The sequence below is a fragment of the Apis florea genome, unplaced genomic scaffold, assembly GCF_048593485.1.
Source record: "Apis florea isolate Af1SG1 unplaced genomic scaffold, ASM4859348v1 contig_3731_pilon, whole genome shotgun sequence".
Classification (NCBI taxonomy): domain Eukaryota; kingdom Metazoa; phylum Arthropoda; class Insecta; order Hymenoptera; family Apidae; genus Apis; species Apis florea.
This window is the reverse complement of record NW_028256823.1, coordinates 188,324-213,559: the sequence shown is the minus strand read 5'-3', so window position 1 is coordinate 213,559 and position 25,236 is coordinate 188,324. Positions and strand designations below refer to the sequence as shown.

Sequence of the window (25,236 nt, the reverse complement as noted above, 5' to 3'; positions counted from 1 at the left end):
TTAATTCTCCTAATTAAACGCTAATTAAACACAATGCGAATTATTTAAATTCATCGTTCCACTTTTAATGGAATCAAATCAAAAAAAAAAAAGAAACTTTACTTCCAAAACATAAAGCCATCTAATTTAAACTTCGAAAACTCCGAACGTGACAAAGACTTTGAGAAAAGAAAAACAATTACGACTTCTCTCTCATCCACTCATCAATATTCATTATCAGTCACGAGACTCGTCATCTTTCAAACCGATCTTTCAAACGTGGCATAATTGTTCCCGCTTGCATTCAACTGAGCGTTCGGTGATCGGGATTCAACCGGCGGCCGCTCGAACGCTCGATCAATGATCGATCGACGCGTGCTCGTGATGGCACGCTCTTCCCTTCCGTTTTTCGACGACGTTTGCAGAAAAATAAAATGGCGACACCCGATATATATATATATAACGACTTCGACGAATCCTCCACTCGTGGAAACGAGAGACGAATAAAAAAAAAAAAAAAGAAAAAAAAGACGTTTCGAGTTCGAAGAGTCGAGTCACGGTCTGCGATCGAAGATAGAGAAGCGCGAAGTGAAAGTCAAGGAAACGAACAATCGTGGTGTCATCGGATCGTGAACCGTTTCGTGATTGCGGGGGAGGGGAGGGATCGTCAAGTTTCGGCTCGAAGGGTTGACACAATGGAAACTTTCGTTTCGAAACGATCTCGCTCGCCTTCTCTCACCTTGTTTATCGACCAGTTGTACCAAGGTTTTTTTATTCGCGGGTGTTTGGATGATGGCGATGGGGCACGAGCGCTTCGTGCGTGTGCATCACGTTTGGCAAGAGGTGAAAGCTTCGAAACAAAGTATTTTATTGAAATATTCCGGTGAATTAGGTGGCGTTTCAAGGAGAAGTGAAATTTTATTTATGGATCGAGATAATGTTAAATTAAATATCGAAAGGTGGAGGGATTTTTATTTAATTGATCGTGTTACGTTAAAAATTTGTCGTTAATTGGGAAGGGAGGGATAAATGTACAACAATATTGATGATATTTTAAGAGGAATAACAAATTCAGGAATCAAATAATTTGTTATTCGTCTTTTCATTCCTTATATTAATATTAAATATTCTGTGCATCGAATGTGTAAAACTTATTTATAAAAATCACATAAAATAAAATATACTATGAACGAGCTTTTTGCTCCCAATTAAAAATAACAATCGTAATATGATTCTACAAGTTTATACAAGATTAGAATATCTTTGAAAAATGTAAAAAAGCTTCATTTCGATACTACTACGATTTAATTTTCCATGTCAGAATAAGAGAGTTGAAAATGAAAATTTTTACCAAAAAAGAAACGGATAACGATTCTTTCTAAAGGAAAGAACTCTACTTTTCCCAGTTAATTTTGAAAAAAAAAATCCTGGTCAGAAGCGAGAGAACTGCTCTCTAAATCAAAACTGTCACCTCATCGCTGGTGTTATATCCATCACATCGAGCGCAGGGAAATGATTGATCTGTTCTATTCAGGGTAAGTATCGATCGATCGACTGAAAGCCACGGAAACCGGGCCAGGGAACAAATTCCAAATCGGTCGAAACTAGTTGTGCCGCTCCTCCACGAGAAGAATGCAGCTTGGTTTCCCGTGAATGAACACTTTTCACGGGCAAAAGGAGGAAAGTGCGACGAGATAATTTCACCGGCAACAAATACGCAATTCGTATATACGTTGAAACGGGGCCGAGACAAAATATTAGCCTCATATTGGCGAATAATTTAGTGGCTCAAGCGTGTCGTGTTCTAGAAAAAATATGGACGTTCTAAACGAAAAAAAAAAAAAAAAAAAAAACTTGAGGATGCTATATCGAAGCTATATAAAGAAGAATGCTGTTGACTCGCAGCAAAATTTTTCTCATTCGGATTTTTTAACAGAGAATTTTATTTATTTGTTTTATTATATCTTTTTCGTCTTCGTTTCCACTATTGTAATTCATTTTCAACTGATTATTAATTAACTTTTAAAAAACATGGAAAATTGCAAGATCACGACTTTATTTAACAAAGACACGAAGTTATTTTTGATATTGACGCGAAAATTTATAAGGATACTCTTTTAAAAAATCATTGTAGAAACTTTTAAAATTACGAAAATTATTGCATCGAATTTTCAAACGTCGAGAAATCGAGAAAATTCGCGTAAATCTAAATTCACTTTACGATTTTTTTCTTTCGTATTCTCTTGTTTATCGAGCAACTAGTCCCTGATCGATCCCCGGCTCGAAATATCCCCCCTCCTCGACCGTTCGTTCCAATTATTCAAATGCACCCTTGCACCTGTTGCATCGTTGATGGGGCCGCGTCTAGCGCCGGCGAACCGTTTCGCCCCCGCAACCTTTGCGGATAATTGACGTGGACGGGGCCGGAAATATTTCACGCACGAGCTACGTGGGAATTCCTTTCCTATGATCTTTAATTATACCGATACTTGCGCAATTTTGAAGATCGTTCACTTTTCACATTAAAACAGAGAAATATATTTGGATAAGAATCTTCTGAAACGAGCAGAAGACGTGAATGGAGACGTGGAACGAAGAGAAGAAAGCGTGTTAATAATTTTCTTGTAGATGGATGTAAATATATAATGGGTATATCGATTCGAGTGGATTTTAGAAGGTTTCACTTGCTTCGAAGGTTAGAACGTAACGTAAACACGAAATGTATGGTACACGAAAATATCGATTGAGGCTTATTTATCGAGTTGTAAACAATTTGAGGTCTGTGTTGGGCGAGAGCGAGATAGCTCTATCTTTGTTTCTGTTTTCATCTCGTTTCGTCGAATTTTAATTGCTTAATAAGTAAGTACCTCGGCTGAGATTTTTGTATACTAATTTTTGTACTTGTTTCGGCCTCAGTCGTGCGTGATATACAGTGTTTGTATTATTGACGTCAAAGTTATGTAAGTTAGTCAGTAAAATGTTAATGTAACGTATACGAACGAGTGAAATTTTCTAAATTAGATTTGAACCGGATAAAATATTTTGCAAACTTTCCACGTTTGAGATCGTTTCATGTCGTATTTTTAAACAAAATCGAATAATTTAATATAGAGAATCGAATTTGGAGTAAAATTTATGGTGTGTGGAAATTTTATAAAACATTTTATAGCAATTATTTATCTTCCTTTACTTTAGATGTATAAAGTAGTAGTTGTTACATAATAAAAATTGAAACTTTTAGTACAGAATCTTTTCAGTTGAATTGAGAGTTAAATTTGTGTATCGTATATTCTGTTTTTTCTTTTTTTTTTTTTTTTTTTGACTGGATAGAAATTTAACATTCTAAGAAATATTTTATATCAGTGATAAAAGTATTAGAACATTCGCGGTTGCCAACGCGAATAATTCAGTGTAAAGTGCATTCGCATAGATGGCTTGAAGAAATAAATTTACTAACTCAAATGAAATATCTACGATCGTAAATTAATTTTTCTCACGTGAGATTTAAATTATCGTACTTTAAATTATTTTTAGGCGTATTACACCTCACGCACAAATATTTTTCAAAATATTCAATTTCATATTTACGATACGATTCTTCATTTTTCAACGAATAAAACAAAGAATAAAATCACCTACATAACATAATCCTGCAATGGCACGAGTGGAGAACATTTAGATTTAACGCTTGCATTATGTAAAAACTTTCGAAAAGGACCTGTACAATTACAAATATATAAAGGAAAAAACAATTTCCATAAATTATTTCTACAAATCACGTATACAATCATACAATTAAGAACAACAAAGAATGACACGTTACAAATAAAAACCACTACCCAAAATTACCTAACACAAACCCCTCAACAAAGTAACACCGTAACTACTTATCAATTCACCCTCCAAAGCGCAAGAACCCTATATAATCCCCAACCCTCAATCAAACTTTCCCATCAAACTGAAACAGCCAATCTTCCCAACTATCCAAAAACCGATAGCTACAAACAAGAATAATTTACCAGTAAGGTGGCATCCCGTGGTCGTAGTCTCATGTCCTTAAAGTAGCGCAAATGCGGATCACTCAATCAAACACAGCGTACACTGATACTCGAAATTTCATCACATTCGAGAGGGAAAGAAGAATACAATGATAATGTAACGTAAGAAGGAAGCACAAGAAAGAAGAAGAAGAAGATCTGCACCAAGATCTGCCACGAGAAGAGGAGAACACTCGCGACGTCCTCGAGGTCTAAGCAACGACTGGCTGCTACCAAGATGGCCTGTTGCCGGCCCGGTCCCCGCGTTCGCCACAATAGAAACTGGTGGGAGATCAAAACGCTGACTGGTGGGCTAATGCACGCGGTGTATACACACACGCTCGTTCGGTGCACGCGTGCAATCTCTCGAGGGAAGGTGGCACGGAGGGAATGGAATCGCGCACGTGTAGGCCGTTCGCGGAAAATCCAGCTGGAGAGGAGGAGGCTTGGTCGGTGAACGAACCAGCCAGCTGCCAAAAGTGTAAGTGGACACGGGATTGCGTAACGGGGTAACGGTGTGAGTTGAATGAATAAAGTCTAGGCGTAACGAGGCGTTAATGAATCAATCCGTGGAATGGCTGGGACCAGTGTGTGTGTGTGTGTGTGTGTGTGTGTGGGTATTCGGGTTACGTTGGAGCTGTTAAGGGAGGCTGTTGCGAGTTTGGTGGACCAGTTTTCGAATTCGCGGAATTTATCTGTCGTTGCTTTTCAGAAAATATTTTTTTTGCGAGAGCAAGGATGATTATGATAATGATGATCGTTGGAAATTTGCAGTTTTAAAATAGTAACAAGTTGATATTTTAATACGATTTTCTTGTAATACTGTTTTTTAAAGTTGTTTCTTTCCTCGAATCGATATTTTTTTTAGTTGCGTCAAGTTTATTTTGACAGAAATGATGGACGAAACAGGTATCGAACTGTTTTGAATAAATTACGTATATAAATTTGATGTAAATGAGGAGTATATTGCATATGGAATACGCACCTTTGTACGTGTACAGTTTTACAATGTTTAAAAAAAAAACACTTTGCAAGTATAATGGATGAAAAATACAGCAAACTGTCACCAGATTGCCCCATTCTAGTATAGAAAAACAAAATCCTAAACTTTCACTTTCCACCGACACCGAATTGTTCTGAACAATTTACATCTCGTTTTCATATTCATCCAAACCATCATACCGCGACAATTGCACCGCTCAAAAATGAAAATGAACTTAATTTTCAAATCGAAAACCAAAAGTATCGTGTTGACAAATTCAATTCAAATCAACAATTAAAAATCTCCATTTTAATTTTATTTCCAAACTGATCAAAGATCAAATATATATATATATATATATCTTCTTATCCTGCTTAAACAAAAAAAAAGAAAAAAAAATACATAAAAATTAGAAGAAACGTATCTACTTTCCCGCCAACAAGAGCAACCCACCGCAACCAACCATCATTGCGAAAACAAAACCACCTACTTTCTCTTCAAAAATGCAAAAAAAAAAGAAAAAAAAAGGAAAAAAAGGAAACGAAGATCCGGATAGCTGAGCCAAACTCAATCGAGACGGTGCAAGATGGCCGCAGGCAGAGAGTACTTACACGGTTCAGCAAACGAGGCGGTAATTCTAAATTCTACCCTATCTCTCCCTGATCGATGTTCAGGTTCCTGAATCTGTGCAACCTTCCTGTGCGCGTTTGCAACACGATTCTCCGTATGTAAACACACACTTCTTTCCACGTACAAGCCGTGTACCGCGCGTTGTACACGCGTAATAAGAGGACACAGATACTCGGCGCTCGAGCACACAGTGTGGCAGCGTTTAATTTACTTAACACGGATATATGCAATGCGGCCCGTGGTATCGTCCACGCTCCAGTAATTACGCATGCAATTTCACTGCAAGGCCCTTAGGGCACGTCGAGGTCGAGCGATCTCACGGCGCCAACTCCCCGACAATTTCGCTTTTCGAATCGAGACCGATCGGCCAGCACACCGATCGACCGTAGTAAAGCATCGTTCATGCTTCTGATACTCGTGTATCGGTCGAGCGCAGCGAGGTTATAAATGTATGCGTACACGTACCGGTTACAATTTATGGCCTTTAAAAAATTGATTCGATCTGCGACCCAGTTTTTGAAATTTTTCTCAACCGGCAGGTTGCGGAGGATCGTGAAATCGATCTCGTTTCTTCGAAAATTCGTTCTTCCCGGAATCTCGATGCTGCTGATTGTGTTTTTTCCTTTCTTTCTTTCTTTCTTTTTTTTTTTTTCATGTTTTTTTCTTTTTTATAACGGTAACGAGGCATTGCCGTTTAATCGTTTCTGATTTATGCGCCTTCTTTCGACAACCGTTCGCTCGTGATATCGTTATTTATTCCTCTGTTTTTTGCGATGAATGGCGTTGCGATTGTTATCGATTCGCAATATTATTTCTACGATATTCGCAACGGATACCAATTTCGACGGGGGTTTATACAGAGATTTTGAAACGAGATTTGAATTTCTGTCTTGGAGTGATTTGTTTAAGAATTTTACGGTTCGTTGAAGAGAAGGATGTTTCTCGTGTTCCATTTGGTAAGAGAGGGTGAACGTGTACGAGCCAACGATTTTCTCGAGCTATTTTCTGTTGCGTAAGTTGCAGTAATCTGTTCTACACGCGCCAATTTAATCTTGCGTGGCCGATGACAGATATACGCACCGCAAGAACTTGCATTACTTGATAACGATTACTTCTGGTTCGAATGGTGCAATTAATTTATGAAAGAGCGTTTGCCTCTTTAAGAGGGAATAATGAAGTATAATAAACGAATATTGTTCCGTGAAGTTTGAATATTCTACCACTATTGATCAATTTTTAAGCGAAGAGTTTGAAAAATGTAATAAATTTACTTGCGATAATTTATTAAATGTGTAAAAGAGTAATCTTTATTGCGGCCCGAGCATTCGATTTTCAAGTAAATAAGTAAAATTTCCAAGAATACGATACTTTTCCGTTTGCAATCAAGTTTAAAACTATTAACGGGGGTAAAACGGAAAACTCTGTTTATAACTTTGTTAAAAATTGATTTGCTGCAAAACGTTTCCTTATTACAAACGGGTCGGGAAAACAATTCCATGCAAGATTAATAAACTGAAGAACTTCCTCTAAGTTATTGGGTTAGCCTCATCTCGTTCGAGATCAGAGAGGAAGTGTTTCCTTGAAAAATTGTTCTGTAATTGGGAGATTGAAAAGTCGAGTAACATTAATCCTTATGATTGAAGCATTTAAACTTTCGAGATATTGAATGCCTCTGAAGATAATTCGAATCCTATCTTGGAAATATAATATCGAATAATTACGGAGGAAGGTAAGAATCATTTTCGTGATACAATTTGTACAAATTTCCTTTTCATCGATCACAATACAATTCGACTTAATCGAGTGTAAATGTTTAAAGCTCGATAATTATCCCACGGTGCAATGTTCAACGCTTTATAAAGAAACAAAATTCCTCTATGATGTTACGAACGTTAGATCATAGATGGTCTACAAATGAAGTGATTCAAAGGGAGCTCATTAGCATCTGGTTAACAGGATTACTCTTGATACTGTTATGAATAACTTTGAAGGAAGATTTATCGTGGAAAGAAGTAAATCTATCTCGTACTATTAAGAAAATTTGATTTAATTTTATATTTCTTTCTTTCTTTTTTTCTTTTCTTTGCTTTAAGAACAAAATTAAAATTGCAACTAATTATTTGCCACATCTCTAATTTTACGAGTTGTTAACGGATAACTGACAATTATTACAGGAATATTATATCGTTAGTTACGATAATCAATCGTAACAACGATAGCGTGTACTATTTTGTTTACTATTGTTTTCCCACTTTATGGCTAATAATTACATCCGTGTTATTCACATATACGCACTTTTTTATCACAGGTAAATCTTAGAAAAGGAAATTATTAACGCCGATTTACACCGAGAGAGTAGTTATGCTGTTATACAATCGTGTGCCATTTTTTAATATTGTTTCATTCTGAACTGATTAAGATGTATGGAGGATTATTTCTTATTCGAGAATATGGAGATTATATCGACTCCTTTTGATACCAGATTATTATTACGTATTGCATTAATGATATTTACGTAATATTTTTGTAAGATCTTTTTTAAATCTCGTTAATAAATATTAATATATACAAATAAATTTCATTTCAATTCATGAAAATTTCATGAATTCAGCAGTTTTTATTTCTTTAAGTTTCTAATTATTAGATTTTCACAAGTAAATATTTAAATTTAATGAAAATTTGTTTTTTTTAAGAAAACAGTAGATTATTCTTTGAGTTCAAGTCAAAAAGGAAACTTAAATTTCCGGTGGAAATATTAATACAAATGCTCAAACTTGTATTTACGCGTAAGTAATTCAGTTTGCTTTCAATATAGCTTCGTCATATTTCACGACGGAATTGTATTTCGTCATAATATTGTTATTGATAATATACTCGTATTCCAATTCCACTATTATAAAAGCTTTCTCCTAAATTAAGTAATCAATAATCTTAAATTGTTAAAAGCTTTCTTCTAAATTAATTAATCAACAATCTCAATACAGAAAACTCGAAATGGTTTAACAGGGATATTTTCACGATTGATAAAAATTGAAGAAGATGAAACTTTAAATGCAAATTTAAATTTCCATTTAAAAACTGTATCCCAGAAAAATAAATAGCCACGCTATTCGACGTCAAGAATTTATCAAGAAGAAGAAACAGAGGGAAAAAACTAAAGAGCGACTCGAATCTAATTACAGTTCCTAAACTCTTCCACCATTGCAACCAACGACCTCAAACGACACCTCCATAAATCACACGGTCTATCTCTTTATTCACCTGGCTAGAAGTCACATTAATTTTCCTGCGATCCAGAGAAACACAATTACTGCAACTACTTTAAAACATTTTCAAATTAGTACTTCCCCAAATTTCTTCGTTCGAATGATTCGCTTGAATTTTTCTTTTTTCCTTTTTTTTTTTTTTTTTTATTTTCAATTATCTACGTGAAATTTTTCCTTTCCTAGAGGACGAATAAAGCAAATCGTTAATCGTTGTTAGCTAAGATAGCGCGATACATATCTCAAGGTTTCTATTGTAAACGGGTGATCCGTTTAGAATACAGCTTCCATAGCGATTTCCTGCAACGAAAACATTGGGAAAATATTCTGCTACGCAGAATCCCAATGATGAAATAAAATTTAATCGATAGAGAAATTATAGAAAAAATTAAAAAAGAACAAAATAAATGCTAGAGGATTCTTTACATATTATTAATATTGAGATTTTTAAAAATAAAACATGTTCTTATGAAAACAATTTCTCCTAAATGTTTCATTAGCAATTATAATTAATCTCGTAAAAAAATAGAATAATTACGTTGATAATTAGATACAGGAAAAACTGCATTAAGATTACTTGAAATTAGAAATTTAAATAGAAGATTAAGCTAAGGTAGTTATAGTCCGATTGGCGCTAGTTTCGCTATTGAACTTTGAAAGTGTCGATAGATCGTTAATAAATGTAGAATTTTTTGTCGATGATTTGTTGAACGAATAAATTTTCATGGACGAATAATTATTTAATAGAGAATCTTTTGCTCGAGAATCTTTATAATATCTAGAGATAACTGATCGATAGATAATCAAGTTTCTTATTATTGTGCATTGTTTTCAAGATATTTAAACTTGATATATTTAACGATTATTAATTAAATACTATTATCACAGTTTTGTTAAATACTTTTTACTTTTTAATTCTTTTAATTCGTCGTTTTTTCCCCTTCAACTCTTCGCAGGAAGCTTCCACGTTTTGATCTTATTTTGGACTGAGTCCAAGAGTCGACTGCGCCTTTTCCCTTCATTGTTTTTGATAATTTACCGCTTCAACGTCGACGCCCCACCGTTCTTTTGTTCGGAAAAGGCGATTACACTTTAGAGCTCGTGTCAAACTTTTTTTGTGCCCTTCGAAAAAAAAGTTCCCACGTAACGTGCAACGAGCGGTAACGTAAATTATAAAGCTCAAGGATTGTTCTTAATATTCTATTACAATGATGATACAATACAATAAAAAAAAGATTGTTATAATGAAATGTATATAAAATTCTTCAATTTCTTATTAATACATCAACAATAAAAAGCCTAGAATAATAATTGTTTTTCAATAAACTGACTGAATGATAAAATACTTGACAATTCTTCGTGTTTTGAAAATCATAATTTGTAAAAGAATTTTTTTCAATTGAAAAATTAACAATTGTAAAAATAAATTTTACTCTCAATTCCCAATAAAATGATAAAATAGCAAAATAATTACCCATTTAAATTATTTTTAATCTTATTAACTAAACATTTTAATTCTCGAAAGTTAGCAAGAAATAAAATCTCTTATTCTAAAAAGATTTAAATAAATTACTAAAAACCACTTCTCCAAGGATATCATTTAGCGAAAACAACAGAATTTCTTCGAATCCACGACGAAAACAAAATCAATTCTGGATCACATTCAATCGAATCACTCGAGGAAATATCCTTTCGTTTCAAACATCTATTTTTTCCCAATTGATGAAGATACACAAAAATAGCTTTGAAAAGCTATTTTTCAAGAATCGTTGCCTTGTTAAAATATAAAAAGTTTATGAAGAAATATACCTGTTTTTGAATTTACGTTCATTCCAAGTATCGATCTTTATAGGGAAAAAAAACGAATGAGAAAACATGAATTCATTGTATCAAATTTTTAGAACTTGAACAAAAGATCAATGATCTAACTTTATAAATCGTTCAAAGAAGATCATTCGTGCAGCTTTCCTAATTACCTTTTAAAGTCACGCTATTATCAATATTATCGAAGCCTGTTTTTCGACGGAACATCAGACGAGTGGCGTCGAAAATTAATCGACGCCGTTACGCACTAGTGGTAACTAATACAGCGACAATTAATCACTTGACAGCTGTAATCTCTGATATCGATATATTCGATATCAGCTCTCACCCGTCTATAAATTACTCTCCATACATCTTTACACTCTACACACTAGGACATAATCAAATTTTAATCAATTTATTGTATTTCCTTTTCCCAAAAAGAGACAAGCGAATGTTAATGGTGGACGTAGCTAACAGGAATCAGCATTGAAAGTGCATAGAAATCTGATTGAATAGTATTCTTACTTCGATAAAACTTGAAGAAACGCGTAAAACTCTAACATTTCCCCCCTTTTCTCTTAAATTTTACTCTTCATCGTTTCTTTTTTCCGAGTCATGAGAAATGTTTAGGAAATTTTATAATCGAAACTTCTGATAAGAAATATATGATTGTTTTATAATATAAAAGATACAAGGTACATAAGAGATGTGTCTGCGATTTGAAACGAGCTTTAAGAAGGTTTGAGTACTGATTATAAAATATTTTATACAATATATAATGTAAAGTTATCGCAAAACGAATATCATTTTATTATTCACAAGAATATTAATTTTAATGTATTTCATTATCAGAATATTCTACATAATACGTATCTTTTTAAATATATATAATTATATTTTATCATATCTCGTTATTTGCGAACAAGAAAAACAGAAATTCCGAACTTACATGGAATCTGAGCATATCAGAATAAAAATGCACATAAGCAAACAAAATCGCAATTAACAGTTTGGCTCCCAAGCTCATTCTCTGCGATCTTTCCCAGAATTCTTTTCACAAGTTTACAGTTACCGTTTTCACGAACAATATAACACTTCTACACACCGTGTTCCACACGTCTGGGTCAAGGATGTTCTAAAGGTAATTCTCTATTCACGTTGTATCAATGGATTGTTTGGTATTTACAAAGCGAGGTCGCGTTAGTTTTTGCCTGCTAATTTCGACGAAATTTCCTTACGTGGAATTTCAGTACGAATATAAACAATCACGTATCTGGGATCTGGTTGGTGAGAATATGTTTTATACATGGAATATACAGGATATTGAATGTTAAAATTAAAAAGAAAAAAAGAAAAAAAAAGAGACAAGATATATCTCGATGATTTACGATATGATATATGATAATGTTTTAAGGTCCGTTAGATTTAATAGTATCATCATTATCTTTCTTTCTTAAAGCATAATTAGATATATTCCAGAAACTTATTCATTTTATGAAAAACATTAATTAATTTCCAACAGTATTGTCCAAAATTGATTTCAATTAACAATTGATAATTTAAAAAATTGATAAGAAAGATTCAGCAAACTTTTAAGATAAAAATATAAGAATTACAAACGTGAAAATGAAAATGAAAATTATTTCAATCAACAAATGTTGAATAGGTATTTTTAAAGAATTGATGAAGAAAAGAGAAACACAAAGATAAAAGAAATAAAACAAAATTATACAATTATATAAATTAAATAAAATCAAATTAACCAAATAAAAGTTCCACTCTCTAAATCAAATTATTTGAATTATAATTTTAATCACAAGAAAATTCTATATTCTAAATAACACTTAAATTAAGCCATTAAAGAATCAGAAAATAAAGAAGCTGCTTCCATCGTCTTTTTAAGCTAACCAGACAAAAAATTGCACGCGAATTATTTCCATTACCCTCCAAAAATATCTTTCTGTATCAGAATATACGTAATATACGCGATATCTGGATGGAAATAGGTGCCAGTTATTCTTAGCTGTCCGCATGGCGATTTCTCACGCGTCACGTTTGCCCTTCCTTCCGGTTTTCAACGTATTCACGGGCAAACACGTGGAAGGTGTCAAAAGGAGGCGCTGAGCCGAACACGTGTTCCGGATGCAACGCCATTAACGCGGTTATCCATTGCTTGCTCGAGCTCCATTCACCCGAAATTTCTTTGTCCCCAAAAGAAATTCGACGTTTGAATCTGTGACGCGATTAGAAAGGGCGTTTCGAGGAGGGGAACGAGAAGTTGTAGAGGAGCTACTTGTTGAATGTAAATTCGAGACGTGTCGACGGGGATGACGGAAGCAAACTGTTGAATTTACGTTGGCATTGTGAATCGTCGTCGACGGTAAATTGATTTTATTTCTCTTTTTGTAAACGTAGTTTTCGGAAGGAAAGCTTTTTGTCGAGCAAGAATTGAAGGAGATATCTTCTTGAAGTATTTAGATTGTAAGGGAAGTGAAGTGAAGTTTGTGATTTATTATTTTCGCGAAATAGAAAAGAATCTAATATTTAGGATACTTATTATCATATTCACTGATCATCATATTTCACTGATCAATTAAAACTATAAATCTTTTATCTTTCCTTACGTAAAACTTTCTAAACTAAATTCTATACGTAATACACATTGTAAAAACTTTGTACTAAATCTTGTAAATGAATTTTCAAAATTCTATTTTCCGTAAATTTCCAATTCGAAATTTTCATTTTTTACATAATTTCCTCTACAAAATCTTTTGGTTAAATCATTATTGTAACAAGTGTATTTACACAGATTATATCTTACACGATTATTATTGCACGGACAATGCATTTTCATTTAATCCAAAATTCCAAACATTCAATAATTCCATCATAAAAGATAACTCGCGTTAAAAACAGGATCGTGACGCGTTTCTTTTTCTCTTCGTGAACACGGCTCATCGTATTCAAAGGGTTAACCTTGCGAACCTCCTTTTAATCGTAAACTCTTTCATCTTCACGTTTTTCCACGGTTCGAACACCGAAATCGTTTTAGCACCGGTCAAAACAACTTAACCGTCCCGTTAACGTGTTTGATTTACGCGTTACGGCCTGCTTCCTTTCACCTGAACAACGACGATTCTTTCTTGTTTGGATCGCACGAAGGATATCGATAATGTTGGATTTCGGCTGGTGGAATTGAACTGGTTTACGAGTCTTGGAAAGAAGTTTGCTTCGAAGCCTCTCGCGCTTTCGTTTTGATATATTTTATGAGGTGCAGAAGAAGAGGTGAGATGAGAAAAGAAAACGAATAATGATTGACTAATAATATAGAGCGAAGATAAAAGAAAAAAATTCGCTTAATAAAAGAGGATGATTATTAAATTTGAAACTAAGCTTAAAAAATTATTATTTGTTTATGTTCTTTCACTTATGTTCTTTCCAATAAAAATATTGGACGAGATTGAATTAAAATTTTGAATAATAAATTGTTTAAAAAAAAAAAAATAAAGTAAAAACCATTTGATCTGCAAATGAATAAATTAAATTCGTTCTATTTTGAATTGATATTTGATCGAATTGTGCGTTTTCCATCCGGGATCAGGATTATTTGCGGCAATAACCGGTTACATAATCTAAACGATTGAGATCGCGCGCAATTCCAAAAATTTTCATTTGCCTCTCCGTGTTTGCATTCGAAATACATGGCTTCCGTTAATAAAGGTAATGCATAAAATTATAATACACGGTGAAATTGTAAATCCAAATGGTCGCTGAATACCGACATTCATATATGAACAAGTAATTAAAAGCATCGTACTAATTCGAATTACCCACGCTAATATTCGAATCGCGAATTCTTAATCTATACGCGTTATTTAAAACTGTAATTTTATTTATCCTTTTTACAAATTTTATTCAATTTTATTAAATCTGGAATCGCCGAGTTCCATTTCAATTCTAGTTTTTCTTATCGATTTTTAAAGGGAACAATAAAAAGATTGCGTTTATTAAAAAATTAAAAAGAAGAACGATATTGATCGATTTCAACAAAGAAAAATACACTCGTGTAAATTATTCATGAAGATCTTTTTCAAAATAATATTATTAAATTTGTCGAATTGCATTCACTTGTCGACTTACGAACGAGTTACGTTCCCGTATAAATTGAACTATTCGTGACTGAACTTTACTGCAAATCGAGAAATTCGCACTTCGTCGAATCGATGATGTGTTCAAGACTTTGTTTTCTTGACAATTAAATATTAAATGAAATCTTTAAATCTTTAAATAAAAATAATTTTCAAAATTTTATAAAATACCGTTCCTTTTTTTCATAATATAATGTGTTCGAATAGGAATTTTAAATTACTTTTACTCGTTCGAAATAAACAATAAAAATTAACGGTATTATCGATTATGGATTATGTGCCACACTGTGATGTGTGGCTTTAAAGATCTTCTTTAAATGAAAAATATTCTAATCATGGTCTTATCTTAGCTTCGACTGATTATCGTCTATTTGTGAAATTGAAAAGACCACGACTTAAACCATTCTGTTATACGAATTTATGCGTACAACGAGAACATACAAAACCTCGTGTTGCGATATGATAGATATTTAAATCGAAATAGTGTTTATAAATAATCAAGATTTTCGTATTTCCTTATAATTCTATTCTCCTTTCGATACGTAATATTTAAATGAGCTGGAAATATCAAGAGAACAAAAATTGTCATGGAAAATTTTATCCAGAATAAATTAAACTGAAATCTTTTATCTCAACTGTGAAAATGTTTATAGTTTCGCTTCCTACTCGAGCAATTGGTTCGTGGGCGTATTATTCGCATTTCGTTCGCTTTCAAAAACCAAATGGCGCTTCGGCATCTAGTAAACACGTCGGCCAGCAACGCGCCGACGGTTTCCGTAAAAACTTTTGAATTATACCGAATTCACGAGCTATCCGTAGTTGTGCTTCGAAAAAAAAAAAAAAAAAAAAAAAAGGAAAAAAAGTTTATCAAACTACTGTAAAAGTTACGAGTTGCAGATGTGCGCGATCCAGTGCATCCCCGATTTCCGATCATCTCCTACGAGGAAAATGGCCGAGGAGAGAAAACAGAAGGTGAGTGGTTTTTTTCAAACTTGGGGAGAACAAAGCAATTCCCGTGATCGCGAAATACAGAACAGTTTTAGAAGAAAATCGTATCGACTTGTTTGTTTGTCGAGAGGTGGTGTGGGGGGAAAAATTGAGATCGCGAGGATCGAGAGGATCTGGCGAAATTTCATACGATTCGAGGTGGATGAAAATTTTAGAAAACAGAGAAGAGAAATCGTAAAGAAGAAAAGAAAAAAAATTAATAGATAATTAATAAGTGCATCTCTATGGAAATTTTAGAATATGAGAGTATGTGATAGAAGTTCGAAAATAAACAAGTGAATGATAAATAATTTTCAACGATTGAAAAATTCGTCATCGTCTAAAATAAATTTAAAATATTAATTTCGTAATTGTTGGGAATTTATATTCAAGATCAGGTATCTTATTGTTAAAAATTATTATAGGAAATTGTGCTTTTAAATGATAAGCTGCATGCAACCGTTGTAAAAAATTACATGCTATTAAAATTACACAGAAATACGAAGTTATCAGTAATCTTTTCGTGTTAAAAATGTATACCTATTGTAAACGTTTAATACCAATAATTTCTCTGAATTAATTATAATAATTATACACATATGCATATATTTCTATTCCTATTAATTGAACGAAAAATTATATTTCGTGTAGACAATTGAATAAAATTCCTGTTATATAATATACATATACGAATAATTTGATTATATAAATTCATTTGTTTCCTTCCTACAACTCAACACTGCCACCTGGCGAGCTTTCGTCACAATTAAAAACAGCTTCGTATGCTACAGCCTCCAGGATCATCCCTTAAATTTTCTACCTACTTCTCCAAACACCCTGTATACACATACCAATGCCGCGAAAACCAGTTTAACGTCGTGAAAGCGCTAGCCAAAGGTCGCAACGAATGAAAAGCGGCCGGACAGGAGGCCCCCCAGGAAATATATTTTCGCGTTTCGTCGACGGCAAAGTCGACATCGAGCGTCCGGTGGCGTTTTTAGCAGCATCTCGTATACTAGACTGGCATGCATGAATATTTTCCCGAGGAGAGAGGCAGCCTGGCCCCGAGCGGATCGCCTCGAGAATGAATTTCATCGTGTGTGCAGTACGTTCCGTGGCGAGCTGACTACCTCCCTGCCAGTCCCAGCTTGACTTCTTTCATACCGTAGAACAAGTCTACTTGTTTCCCGCCCTCTCGAGTACGGAAAGAGGAATACGAAAATGAAAGGAAGATGGCTTCGTTCGGGATTTAGTTGCGAGAATTTTTACATTTATCGCTACGTTTGTATTTGTACTCGTTGTAATGCATAAAGATTGGAATAAAAATATCGGAATTATAATCTATACCAATATATTGATCTTTCTGAATTATTAAATTAAATTCTTGATTTGATTTTTTTCGTAAAACAGAAGAGCAGAAAAGGAAGTAGTAGATGGAAAGGAAGAAATTTAATTGAGATTCGTTTTTCCCCTTCGAGAAACAGTAATATATATACATATATGAACTAATGAAGTTAACTCGAAAACGTTATCTTGAAATAATAAGGATTGTACAAATCGTGGCTCGATAAGATTGAACTCGAAATTTCACCGATACGAGGTAGTGAAATTCATGCCTTCCTGCTGCGTGCGCCGTTAAGTCACGCCTCTCCTCGCAACAACGTGTTCTTTTCTCGATAAGTCTAAAAACCGGGAGCGTGGATGATTTATAATCTGGCACGTTTCAATTGTTACAACGATACGTGCCGCGGTTCCCTTATCTTCCCTGTAGGAAAGTGACCGATAAAAATCGGCCTGATTTACGACCAACGATGCATTCTAATCGCTGCAACCGCCGCGATCGTACGCTTAATTTCACTGTGTGAAGAGGAATTGATAAAGGATCGTGCGAAGAAGAATTGATAAAGGACCATGTGAAGAGGAATTGATAAATGATCGTGTGAATAAGAATTGATAAAAAAGAAGAAAGAAAAGGAAAAAGGGAAGAAATACGTACGGGAGGAACAGAAATGTGAACGATTGGATAAAGAAGAAAATGATTGCATCGTGATTGACCGCGGGAACGAAGAGTTATGCTGCAAAAGAGTCGTGTCAAATTACGTTGGAAATAATTTTATACGTGTGTGATATCATTTTTTATCTCTTATCACGTGATAAGGTATCAAAGGTATCAATTTTTTCAAAGTTTAACATCTGTTTCTTTTGATTCTTTATGTATAGGTGATCCTGTGATCTTATAGTCAAATGGGAAATGGAGAGTCGTTGTGAGAGGGTGAAATTTCAAGAGCTTTTTATAATTTCTTTTTTCCTTTTCTTTCGTCAAGAAACTTTGAGATGAAATACATATAGGATGTTAATATATAAACAATTCAAGTTTGATATAGATGAAATGGAGATAAAGTTTCGTTCTTCAATTCAATCAATTATAATAATTGGTTTAGTTTCAATTTAAAAATCCATTTATTTCATAAGATTGAAAAAATGGATATTAAATTTGTTAAAAATATTCTTGTACAAGCACTTCTCTTTAAATTTTCACTAAAAAATAAAATAACTTCGTTCATGATATTCCAACGAAGTTTGCGCAAAATAAATGTAACGATTTTCTCCCGAAAGGTTAGTTCAGGAAACAAAATAAAAAATATTTTTCTCAAAACAAGGAAAAAAAAAAAAAAAAACAGAAAACGGAGTAACTTCAAAAAAATTCCTCAACTTCCGGCAACTGGGTCGCGATTAACGTTGTTCAAGAGTTTTCTGTTCATCCTATAAACGTTATCGTTATAAAAAAACTTTTGGTTTTTCTCATTTTTTCGAAACAATTTAGAAATAAGCCCTTTGAAAATATCGATAAAAAATAATTATTCAAGTTTTATTCACAACTGCAGTTTTAAAAAAATATTTCTTCTTCCAGAAACACGAAAAATGCTAAAAATACTGATAGGCACTATTTCATTACCTCAGAGAAATTTCTGCGGAAAAAAAAAAATTGTTGTATGCATAATCGTAGTTTCGCTCCAGCTACCTACGAACAAATTTTTTTCATTAAAATGAGAATTTTTTCAGATGAATTTGAATACTTTCGTAAACGAACGGCACAAACGATAACGTGGCAATCGTCGAATGTTATTCCGCGAGGATTGGGATCAAATGGGATACTGAAATGCGTTCGAAAATTGAGAAACAACGGGGGACAGCTCGTCAATGGATTGGACGAAAGTTACACCGTAACGTAAAAAAACGAGTGCAACGCTGTCGATTAGCTTCATGATATTGTCAACGACTTCGATGTTTGTTTCGTGCGATGCTGGTATATACTATTGTTGACTGGCCGGTTTCATATTCCATGGGGTTGATTGCGAATGGTATTGCTTACTGCTACGTGTGATTTCGTGGAATGGATTCGTTACGCGACGTGGAGCTGTTTGTTTTGGAAAATTTGCAAAGAATAGCTTTCCCTTGAATTGGAGAAATTCAAATATTATTTCGATCTCTCTCTTTTCATTTTTTTTCTTTTTTCGAAAGATATTCTTGATGGATACAATTAATTGTAAATGTCATGAAGAAATTCGTCGTTTAAATTTTACGTCAAAATCTCTGAGTAGAAATTAGCACGATACTTTTAACGATTGGTCTTAAGTACGTATAAATTCAGATTTGAATCAATCACAATTAGTTAAATAATTTTATTACATTTAAAACCACTGCAATAGTAAAATAAAATTGATAATATTAATCTTTTCATAATTTTTCTCATTTTTTTAACAAAATTACATATTTTTAACACACCAATCAATGCATTATCTTCAAAAAAAGTATCTAATATCCCGTATACGTCGCCATTAAAAACAAATTTATAGACGATTCGGGTTCGTCGATCATTCTGCCCATGAATTTATGCATTCGTGATCGACAGATATGAAACGAACGGTAGCCATGGCGAACGATTGATCGATGATGGCTGATAGATCGAGGATTATTGGAGGTCACGATCGCCGTTTACATCGAGGCAAAGAAATAATTCCTCCGATTTTTTTTTTTTTCTCGATCCGGAAGTTAACACAGCCGGAAACACGCGTGCGTCCGCGTAACCGCCTCGCTCTCGTCGACCTTTGACCGGCTAAGTATACCTACTCGACGAGTAGTTTCTCTTAACGATCGCTGTTACGTGACCGTAAAGAAATCCCCGCGGTGAATCCGATAATAGCTCCATTTTATCGAGGGAAATTGCACGACTTTGGATTTTCTTATGCAAATTTTCTCCCTCATTAGAGAGACGTATTAGTTACGGTTTAGTATTAGACGGTTTAGAAATGGCGATTTATTATTAGTGATCGAGTCGATTAATAAGCTTTTTTTTATATAAATGAAAATTATTTAATTATTTTTATACTGGATACGTTAGAAGAGAAATTACTGGAACGTTGAAAAATTAGCAAAATTCTGTAGACAAAATGAATAAATTAAAAAGTGTATCTACATATAAATAGAGATAATCTTAACAAATACTTTAACAAAGAATTATTATTATTGATTTTTTTAAATTCTTTGCGAGAAAAAAAATGATTCCAATTTTCTGAGGATTTATAGTTAAGTGATGTGAATTCAAAACGTTATAAAATAAATGAATAAATACTGTTAATAATAGATACATTCTTGATTAGATAAATTTCGTATGAAAGTGAGATTAATTTCAAAAAAAGTGCGAACGGACTTATCATTCGACCTACTAAATAATAATTTGCTAAAATCCTCAAAAGAAAAAATTTATAAGATAGAATAATAGGATAAATAAATATGAATACGATCAGTACGAGTTCAAAATCAACATAAAAATGTAAAATGCCTTCAATTAAGATTTCTTGATTATGGAGAAAGTTTAAAATACGACCTGTCAATTTATTTAATTATAAATGGATACCTTCCTTTGACACATGTAAAGATGAATACTAAATACTGAATTTATATGAAATCTTGTTACAAATTCATAACAAGTATAGTAAGAAATTATCAGAATTACTAAAACCAAGTTTCACTAATAGAAAGTAAACATAAGTGAAACGTTTAACTTATCAATCCATTAGCTTTATTAATTAATAAATTATCATTCACGGGGGCATTAGTGTCCAAGCACACGTGAAAAATAATAAATTGAATTAAAAATGCATCGGATCAACGTTCTAACAATTTAACATTCCACTTAATCTCGAATTAAAGCGAATACAGCGACAAACTCTGCCCGGAAAGAAAGTCGAAACTAATTCAACGCGGTATCAATTTAATCTCAAGAGATTAAATCAATATGGCGGATATATGGTGTAATTTCACGGAAAGCAGAAATCGAGCACTCGTTTCCTTCAAAGTATCGTTCCTTTCTTTAAATTAACAACTCATAAATCACGAAGGAAAAAAAAATCTCTCCCCAATAACAACCGTATCGTTTTTCCACTAGGCCTCAGCCAAACGAGGAGGCTTAACGAAGTCTCGATATCTCGAATACATCTTCCATTCTCGTTCTGATTGATTGACACTCGCCAATATACCCGTGGAGCAATCTATCAGCCTTGTAAAAGTACTTTTTTTTCTTCTTCTTCTTCTTCTTCTTCTACAAATTAATCGATGGAATTGCGTCTCTTCCGGATTTTCAACGAGGCCTTTTAATCGGGAGGAAGGAACTCCCTCTATAAATCTACCTCTAATGACGGCCGAACTAATTATTTCTAGTCTCGATTCTCGACACGGGTTACGTGCAATGCCGTTGTCTTTCTCTCTTCTCAAAATCTTCTCTCTCGATCCTTCGACAAAACACGCTATTCCGCGATCGATCATCCGACTCTTCTTCTTCGTTTGAAACGAGCATTAAAGCGCGAGCTTTAATAACCGGTTACAAGCTCGATCGGAACAAATTTCGTTCGTTTCGTGAATTTGTATCGAGGGTGGCGATTTTGAAACGCAATCGATCGATTCCTTTCCGTATGACAAAGAATTTTTTGATCGAGGTTTGTTTAAATCATTTTCAATTGAAGTATTTCATCGAAAATTACATATTAGATAACTGTAATTATAATAATTATTTTTTAATTACGTTCGAATAATAGTAAATATTAATTCTACTGTCTCTTTTGTAATCGCAAAGAAAAATAATTACAAGACCGAAGTCAAAGAATACCAATAAAAAGATTTCATCTCCATCGATACAAATGCCCACGAAAAAGCAATATAATAAATTCTCTAAATTCAACAAACGTCGCCGCTTCATTTGTCAAAAAACAATAGCAACACTCCGTCACCCTCGACAAACAATAAATTCCAATTTTCTCTACCGTATACATATACCATATACCCTCCTCCCAAAAGAAAACTAATCCACGATTCAAGGCAAGAATGCAAAGGCGAACAACCACCGACAAAGAAATCCGATTCCTCGAAAGGAATCAGCCACTATTCTAAAGGTGTATACCTGCACACACGACAGAAATCCCTTCCGCAGTGCAAGAAACGCAGAGGAGTTGGTCGCGTAGCCCTGATTCCGATCATAGCACGTACGATTCACGATCCTTTCTATAATACGCACGTAGAGAACCGTCGATCGTGGAAAATCGGCGCCCGATGGACCACCAGGCACATCCGACGAACCCTGTACGAAGACTGAACATTGACGGACAGGGGCATCGTGAACGCGTATCCCTTTCCTTCGTCTCTCGCCTCTATCTCTCTCTTCCTCTCGCCCCAACGGACCCGTATCTCGCCGTCCTTTACGAGAGCAGAGAGTCGGGCACTCTCTTCGTCTCTTTCTGGATTACGGTGTGTCTTGCGGTGTCCCGTGGACCGACTCTTGATTGCCGCAAAGTATTCAGGTGACTGTCCCACTTACGGGGACTGCTTCTCCACGAACAGAAGCGAGACAGAAGTGGACGAGCACCGAGGGCAATGGCGACAGGTATAAGGAAGAGGAGACGCGGTCGCGAAACCGTGCCGCGGTTTTGTGCCCGTTGAAACGAGTTTAATTTCGATCAGATTCGATATGTTTTAGACGAGGATGCGACGAGGTTGTGAATTAAACCATTAGGAGGCGGCATCGATTGATGTCGGCAAAAGCGAGAAAAAGTTAAGGCTATTCACGAGTTTCAATATTTTTCGTTTGTTTTAATCGATTTTTCTTGATTATTAAATTCTATTAATTATTAATTTTATTGATTGGTAATGTGTTGCTGGTATAATTTGCTTAAACATTTATTATAATAAATTAATCTTTATTATTTTTTTTTAAAGATCACGTGATGTTCTATTATTTATTTAAATTAGTTGTTATTTGCTTCAATTAAATGTGGTAATTTTTCTTCAACAAGAATTTCTTAAACAACAAGATCATTCCATGGGCTATCAATGTACTTTATGAAAGTATGTTTTTATTTATACATAAAAATAAATTTTGTTATGCTGCGATATTTTTGAATACATAATATTAACAATTGCAAAAGAGAAAATGACAAGATAAATCCTTTTTTCAACGAAATTCAAATATACTTATTTTGTATAAAATAAAGAAATATCTAGATATTTTTGAACAGTAGTGAATGTTTGAATTAATAATTTATGCTTCCTCGCTTTGATGTACAGCGTATATTGTTTCATTATATCCTTTATTTTTTGGATGATTTTTACCAAATATCCAAATAAACTAATCAACGTCGTGATTGATAATATATACAAGTAAGCAAATTCCAGGCATTCTCAATTTGATTTATATTAGAAGGGATGCCTCCAGAAATATTTGAAAGCATTGCTATAAATAATGTGTCATGAGTGATTTCAACCATGTAAGTTCTACACGTATTTCCTTTGTTTCTAAACACATTCGAGTAACATAAACCGTAGGTTTGTGTTTCCGTCTCGGAAACAAACAATGGAACGAAGGAAATACGAAAACAAAGGATGAAGTAATTAAACGGGGAAGTACAATGCATCCCTTAATGGCGTTAAGTTGTCAACTCAATTTGACCAAAGAATAGCTACTATTGTACAGTTACTATACAAAATAAATTTATTCCTGCAATGAAAATTTTACTGACCATGTTATGCACTTTAATAACCATTGCTCTTGACACATTTACAAACGAATCTTTTATTGCGTTTATTTAAAAAAAATGAATACTTGTTAAAAATCAATATGATTTTCGAAGCATTTCAAGTGACAAATATGTAGCGATAATCATAAAAAAAAAAAAATCACATTTTGAAAAAATCTTGATTTAATTTCACATGAATTTCACGTAAAGGTCAAAGATGGAGTAACGAAGTAGAATACTAAAATATAAGGACGAATTTCAAATTAGTTCGAACTTTCATGTACGTTCCTCTTTCTACGACAAAGTTTCGAGGCGTGACAGGAAACTGTCGATGAACTATTTCGATTTTCTCAACGCTTCGAAAATCTACGCCACCTTGTCGGAGTTACGGTTGCAACTATGCTACAAGTTCTTCGCCTGTACTGGATTGCGTTTAACCGCAACGAATGCGTAATACTGAGAACATCGATCATCTGAAATAATTGGGGGATAAATTCGTTTGGATAGGCCGGATAATACATCGTTTTAATCGCAAGAAGAAACGAATGAAGAAGAAAGAGATGGCTGTTTTCGAAAAAATAAAATATGAATTTAATTTTTACAAATACTTCAAATCTGGAATCGAATTGATATGAGACTTTAAAGATTCTACAGCATCCATGTTTCTTGTGAAATAGAAAATTTTCTCATTCTCAAAATTATACGGAAACTATGAAAGAAAAAAGTAATAAATCATATTTTGTAATTTTTACAGGAAAACAGTTTTGAAATTGGATTTATTCTTTTTTTTTTTTTTTTTTTTTGCTATTTCATTTTGTAATTTTATAATATTTGTTCTTATCCTACACTTTTTTTCAAAAACTATATAAATACTATAATCAGATACAACGATTTACTTTTATTTAAATATTTGCTGCACATCGATTTATTTTTCTTAATATTATCTTGTCTCATTCGTAATACCAGCGAGCATTTTCACGCTATCAATTGTCCGAAATAAAAAAAAAAAAGAAGAAGAAGAAAAAGACGAAATAAAAAATATCGCATGCAAAATTCCAAAGAAGCGCACTTTCCAAAGACATTCCAGGAGGCGAAGCTCGCGTTTAAAGAAGATAACGATGCTTTCGACCAAGCATCGTAACGCTCAGTGACAATTGTGGGTGGCTGAATTGTTCACATGAGCACGTGCTGCCAAGATGCACGTTCTGAGCAACTTAAAAGGCAGATAAACCGTGCATGTTTCAGATAAGAGTAAATCTACTGACTCGTGGTTACGTGCTTTTTTGCCAACGATTCCAAGTCGTCGAGCAGCCAACGTGTTCCTAGGGAATTTTTATC

The 25,236-nt window shown here is 33.8% G+C and overlaps 1 protein-coding gene across 4 annotated transcripts in view; it reads right to left on the bottom strand.

Moving 5' to 3' along the window:
• Fhos (Formin homology 2 domain containing) overlaps nt 1-25,236 on the bottom strand; it is a 205,566-nt gene that overhangs the window by 76,466 nt on the left and 103,864 nt on the right. Inside the window, exon 1 of one of the 4 annotated variants that reach the window (XM_086914733.1) lies at nt 3,999-4,227. The exons of the other annotated variants lie outside the window; for them this stretch is intronic. Within the exon in view, the coding sequence (XP_086770859.1) occupies nt 3,999-4,012 (14 nt within the window). The 5' untranslated portion in view covers nt 4,013-4,227. Of the gene's footprint in view, nt 1-3,998; nt 4,228-25,236 lie in introns of those variants that run through there. 4 annotated transcript variants of the gene reach the window in all.